The 6977-nt window shown below is 31.2% G+C and overlaps 1 protein-coding gene across 1 annotated transcript; it reads left to right on the forward strand.

The window, feature by feature from the left end:
* Positions 1–483: 483 nt before the first annotated feature.
* Positions 484–1904, forward strand: LOC119687380. The gene is made up of 3 exons (XM_038101669.1): positions 484–1108; positions 1196–1596; positions 1661–1904. Exons 1-2 carry the CDS (start codon positions 484–486, stop codon positions 1381–1383), a joined length of 813 nt encoding a protein of 270 aa, XP_037957597.1. The 3' UTR covers positions 1384–1596; positions 1661–1904.
* The last annotated feature ends 5073 nt before the right edge of the window (positions 1905–6977 follow it).

A 6977-nucleotide genomic window follows, 5' to 3' on the forward strand; every position in this document is an offset into this window, starting at 1 on the left:
TTACGAAAAGATTTCATAAAAGTTCATATCGTATTTTTCATAAAATTTCAGAAAAACTACATAGAATATATGTAATTTTTCTTAAACCAATTATTGTTGTGTGAAAAATTTCATAGATTTTGTGAACAGGCTGTCATAAAATAATGTTCGTGAATTTTTCATGGTGCATGTGAAAAAATTCAAAGAATCTATGAAATATATATTCTAAGATAATAATTGATTTGTGTATGAAGCTTTTCTTAAATTTTATGAAAGAATTCAGAAAATATTCATAAAATTTTGATTGCTGTGCACTGTTTTGACAGAAATTTTGAAAGTTTGCATATTCTTTCTCTTTCTCTTTTCCTTTTTTAATTGCCTATTACGTTCTCATTTAGAGCAGATGAGCAAACTCAGTCTGATTCTATGCGCTGTTGTGTTAAGTGGCAGTTTTCTGTGCGTTTTATTATCGGTAAAATTTTTTATAAATAAACAATTTAAAAAATGGAAAAGTGTTTTTTGTGCAAACATAAATTAATTAACGTGGAGAAATTATTATTACATTTAAAAATTCAGCACAAATTAAAGCAATTTGATGATTATCGTTGCTTGCATTGTGGACAAGTTTTTGGGCGCACTTTCAGCTATAAGCGTCATCTATTAAGGCATGGCGCCAATGAAAAGAAAAAGTCTGCGGCTACATCACCACGCAAACTGACAACAACAAAAGCAACAATAACAACAACAGCTATTACTACTGCAACAACGAATAATGTTGCTGCGTCGCATTTATCAGAAAAAAATGATAGCAATTGTGAAATTGCAGATTTAAATTTTGACGAAGCAGAACGTGAAAATAATAATAATAACATTACTCAGTTGGACTTTCGAGAAAATGTTTTAAAATTCGTTCGTTTTAATACTTCTCGTGCCATGACTCTTAAAATTAGCTATAAACTTGAGCAACAGATACTTTTGATGTTTCCTACGGAGAAGCTGGAATATTACAGATGCGACAGAAGAGGAAAAATTTACTCCAGATTTTGTTATTTAAGGCAGTCGCTGAAAAATATAGAGAAAAAACAATCTGCACCAGAAAGCCACGATGGCTCAAAAGTCATATATGAAGGTGAGATTTAGTTGTTAAAATTTATATATATATATACACTTTACCAATCAGGCGTTGTCCATTTAATATATATTTCTTGTTTTAAAGATGTTGCAGCAGATGCCGTTAAACGTCTTAGGTACGAGAATGTAGATGCAAGTGAGTTAAATGAGCTATGGCAACTATCTTCTTCTAGCAGACTGGAAAAAATTGTCAATGATTGTTTAAGTTTATCAGATATTTTTAAGCTTTGGCCAGAGTATAAGAAGCCAATGGGATACAGACTAGTAATATAAAAGGAATACAAATATATAATTCTGTCTTGTAATATTTCTTTTTACAGATTGATTTAGATTTTAAACATTTGTATTCATCTGCTAACGATATTCTTGATATCTTTGAGCCGAAAATGAAAAAATTGTACGACTTCTTTTCTAAGCCAAATACTTTGAAAGATTCCAATTGTAGTGTGCTTCTAAAAAAGCTAAGCGACGATGTTGTTGCTAAAGGTTAGTAAAATAAATAATAATAACAGTTATGTTTGAAAATGAATCTTATTTCTTCTATTTTTAGGAGACACGTCCTATATTTTCACAACTCTTTGGTGTCTTCATGAATATTTATTTCCAACTGGGCGCGTGGTATTCGCTGTTTTGATGTCTGTTTTAAATCCTACCATATATTTAATCTCAAATATCCGGAAGCATCGAATCACTTTTGGAAATTTATTGAAATTTATTTTTATGAAATATCGTATAAAAATTCTAAAAACTCCCCAAAGGCCAGCATTCTAAAAGCTGAATTAATGCACTAATTTAAGTATTAATTAATGTACAAATTAAATTAATGAACAAATTAATAAACATTTGAAATAATAAACATTTGCTGAAGATTTTTTATGATACAATTTCATTTAATCTATGCAACACTTTCACGCATGTTCGCTTCGTGAATTTTTTTTGAAAAATATTTTATAATATATTTTTTATGAAATTATTTCAAAGAATTTTGCGAAAGTATTTCAATAATTTTATGAAACTATTTCAATAATTTTATGAAACCATTTCAATAATTTTATGAAACTATTTCAATAATTTTATGAAACTATTTCAATAATTTTATGAAACTATTTCAATAATTTTATGAAACTATTTCAATAATTTTATGAAACTATTTCACACCTATGCACATCGTGAAACTTTATGAAAAAGTTTTCTCAAATTTTATGAAACTCGTCATTGGAGAGTTTTTTATGAAATAATTCATCGAATTTATGACGCTTTTCTCACTCATCGTGTTCTTTTTTTTCTGAGTGTAGAATACCAGACTTTAATAGTGTATTTCTGTGTGATTTACTTCTCATAATTAAGAGTTACAGTTGCTACAGTTAAACTGACAATTAAACAAAAATACTTGAGCATAACCAAGCAATATTGGGCTGACAAACCCTATTGTCAGATATCTAGAATGACTTGGTCTAAGGGGAACCTTCTCAGCATCATGGTATCTGTGCTGACGAGCCACTGCAAAATAGAAAGGCATGCTATGTCTTTCGGTCGTGGCTCTTAGGATAAGGAGGAAACCGTACTACACCTCATGTGTCAGTGCCTTTCTTTAGCTAGAAGAAGATCAAGAATCTTTCAGACTTTCTTCATACCAACACCATCCCTGTGGTACCATAATGCGCCATTATTTGAGTTTAAGTCGGCCTTTCGATGCAAGGCCGCTACTACAACCTACTTACCTACCTAGTAAGTGATGTAACATTTTTTTATACATTATGTTACTAAGAATTTTTAGTTATGTCCACTATCATTCATTGCTTAAGAATAAGCTTGTGTCTTACAGTGAAAATCCTTCCTCCATACGCCAGCACAGACGTTAGATAGTTAGCTGTACTTATATAAAGAGTCACGACTTTTTAACGTGATTAGTTGTTGTTAAGGTTTAACACAACGGTCTTCTTAATACATGTATCAATATAATACAACGATAAACGTCCCCATTGAAATTTCAATTAATTTCACCGGTACCAATTAAGGTTATAAGTTATAGCCAACATTAATTGGTCAGGATAGCTTAAACTATTGATTTAAATACCCATATCACCAGATTTATACTAACGGTCGGGTACCGCAATTGAAACTCATTCAATATTATTTGTACTTCAAACAGTCTCTGGTGGTGCGTACTGAATTTCACCTCGGGAATATTCTAACCCCTTTTCCGCAAGGGTAGATACAATGGCAATATATTTTGAAATTATTTTAAATACCATATTAGTTATATAACCGAAACCATATTCATTCAGTTTAACTAATGGATCATGCACTACCAACCGGCACTTGGTGCTTTAACAGTGACAGACCTGTAATAGGTAGGAGACTGTTAAATCAATAGATAATTTTGATGGCTACGCTTAGATATTCGAAACCTAAGCTCTTATAGTGTAGCATCACATTAAGGTAGCCTATAATTTTTCTTACGTTATATCTAAATGCTTTTACTTAGAATTCTTATATAAATGATCCTTCACTTTCAAACGTAAGCTCGGTTTAAGACATAGAAAGTAATTGGTAGATTCTTTTCCTTTTCACCACAGCAACTATTGGAGTGTGCCCACGTTAAAGCATTGGTGTCATAATTTTTGTCCGAAAAATCTCTATTGATGAACTTTAGTAAAATTTTTGTGAAGAGTAAAAAGCTTTCATCAAAGCTCACATATTTTTTTATGTAAGAAATGGGGTATTTCCCGTCTACCTGTTGCAAAACAGATTTCTTAATTTAAAATACAATTAAAAATATTATACATGGAAGGCGGGAGTCAATTTTCTTATATTGTGGATGCCAAATAAAAACCCACCGGAAATAAAATATTCACTACAAGCACTCTCAATGAACCCTCTCCAACACTGTTTATTCTAATAGCCCGCATTTCATGTTAAGCCTTGGTCTTTAAATATTCTTTAATGTGAAGTATTATTATATGTAATTTTTCTTAAATAGGTTCAGAAATTAGAGATTCAAAAACATTTTTTTTGATAAATTTAACTTTAACACCGTGTAAATATTGTAAATGGAGTCTTCCTCTAATTTGATATTTTCGTTTTTGAATCAAAGATTCAGCTCAGAAATTTACAAGAGGTAATCTGGAAATATATTGTGTATATATAATAATATGCATCAATAATAGTATATTTCTCCATAGCTCATATATCTTAAATACTCTAGAGGGATTGATAATAGAGATATTTATACTATAGTAATTCAATATATTCTCAATAACAGTAATGAGAAGGCGTTAGAAGCATTCAAAAATAAAATTCTTGGAAAGATCTATGATCTCTTACGCGTTAGCAACGATTATCGAATTACATAGAACGATGAGCTGTATCGCGACATTGACATAGTTAAGTAAATAAAAATTCCGCGATTTCGTTGACTCGGTCATCTCGAGTGAATGGAAGAAGTTGTTTTTTTAGCTAGAAAGGTGTTTGATTCGATACCCCTTAATGAAAAACGCGGTAGAGGACTTCTGACCAACGATATAAAAGCACTTAGTACGACTAAATGGCGACATCAAGCTACTGATCGGACTAGTTGGCGAAGTATAATGGACGTGGCCAATTACGACTCACGTCTGTACTTACATCAAGTAAATAAGTAATTCGATATTTCGGTATTCGGTAATGTAACAAAAAGGAAATACTCGTAAAAGTGAATTGAATTCCTAGTGCGGTCTAAATATAGAGTTTGATTTGAATACTGAGTTCAGTACGAATACCGAGTCCGGTACGATTACCGAGTTAGGTTTGAATACGGAGTTTAGTTTAAATTCGATTTGAGTACTGAGTTCGCTCTGAATATCGAGTTGGGTTTGAATACCGAGTAAGAATAGAATATCGAGACCGGTTCAAATATTGAGTAAGATCTGAATACCGAGATTGGGCTAAATACCTCTAAGTGATTTTACCGAAATTTCATTAAAAGCTTGCCTGTGATTTATAAGTCATTTTATCTTTAATTCGTTATTTAACTACACTAAAAAAAATATTGTATGCAATTATTGAGTTTCCGTTTTTTCTTTCAATATTTTCTACATTTTTTCCAATACTTTTTTGTTTTTTTGCTCTAACATTTCAACTAAAAAAAGCATTAATTTTCAAAAATCTTTTCAACAACTGATGTTGTTGTTTTTATTTTAGTTGTTACAGTTGTTGTGTTTATTGTTGTTGTTTTTACTATTTCTGCTCCTATTGCTGCTGCCGCTACTGCTCTTGTGCCTTCCCTGCACATATAACAATTTTTTTCACGAAAAGCAACTTGCTAATGCACAAGCCCAAGCCCAAGCACACAAACACATACACATAGACTTACACACAAATACATTGTAGAACATAAATTAAGATAATATGTAAGCTCATAGTTTTTCGTTAGTTAAATGAAACGTTTGTACGTGTCTAACGACCATTAAAAAATAAAAGTGGAACCGCAGAAAAAGCACATACAGATCTTTTATTTTCTAACATTTGCTGTTGTTGTTTTTTTTTTTTTGCATTGCTTTTTTTCTGAAATTTGATTTTTTTTCGTTTTGATTCTACTTATTTTAAAATAGTTAATAAGTTACTAAAGGGAAAAAGAGTGGGTAGGGTGGTCGGTGTAATTTCAGCGCTTCTGATGAGGAATTGTGTTGTTGTGGCATTTGTTGTTGTTGTTGCAATTGCTTTAACTAAAGTTTAGTGTAGAGGCCTTTAAAGTTTTGATTTTTTGTTATAGTTGTTCTTGTTGTGTACATTTTTGTTTTTGCTTTTTTTTTGTTAGTTAAGTTTTAAAGCAAATCCATTTTGTTTTTATTGTTATTAGTCTCGTTACCTTGAGCAAGCAATTTGTTTTTGTTTTCAATTGCACAATGGCCAAGACAAAAAAAGGCTTTAGGATTAATATTAATGATAACAAAAATTAAGCTTTTAAGCATGTCGCAAACACACACACTCACATACAAACATACACACAAACTCACATTCTCTTTTATAAATATTTGAATACAAAGAAATGTTCAGTAATTGTTTAAAAGTATATAATTATTTGATTGCTTGCACTAAAAATTCATTTAAAATTTTTATTTATTTAAATAATTTTTTTCTAATTATAATTGAAATGGAAATTTATAAATTATATTACTTTTTTATAATATCTTTACCGTGTACACAAATCTAAAGCCTGCAAAAGGATATATAAATTGTGAAGCTCATGGAAGTGAACGAGTGGTTGCAGGGTTGCATTTGAGTAGCGAAAAAACCTTATTAGCACTTATTATCAGATCGGATTAGAAATCTGCATTTATTTAAGAATATTTGCTTAAGTTAGGTTAGATTGATATCATGACCTTATACGCAAAGCACACTTGAGTTCAAATTATGGCTCGTTTTTATATCACGGGCAATAATTGTACCAACCTGACAAGTTTATAAACTTGTCTAAGTCTCTTATTTTGCAGGATGATCTTAAATAAGGGTCTGCCATAATACCATTGACAACGCTGAAAGGCACAATTCTCTCATTCAAGTGAAAGTGAAACAAACTGACAAATCTATAAACTTGTCCAAGTTATTATTTTTTTCAGTCGGTGAGAAAAGTGATCCCAAATATTTAAAATCTTCTGCTTGTCAATAATAAACACTGACACATGCGGAGGAGTACAGTTTTCTCCTCACCCGCAGATCCCAACTCTCATAAAAGTCATTATAGAGGCAGACCCAGTCTCGTAACATGTTTTCCTAGTATGCAGTGTTCCATTAGTGTTGATACCGTAGTGCTGAGCATGTTATGCTTTAGTTGAAGCAGGTGACTGGTATGTTCCTTGTATAGTTTGGGTCAGAAAGATTTCGAG

This window comes from Teleopsis dalmanni, chromosome X (assembly GCF_002237135.1).
Source record: "Teleopsis dalmanni isolate 2A chromosome X, ASM223713v2, whole genome shotgun sequence".
In the NCBI taxonomy this organism is placed as follows: domain Eukaryota; kingdom Metazoa; phylum Arthropoda; class Insecta; order Diptera; family Diopsidae; genus Teleopsis; species Teleopsis dalmanni.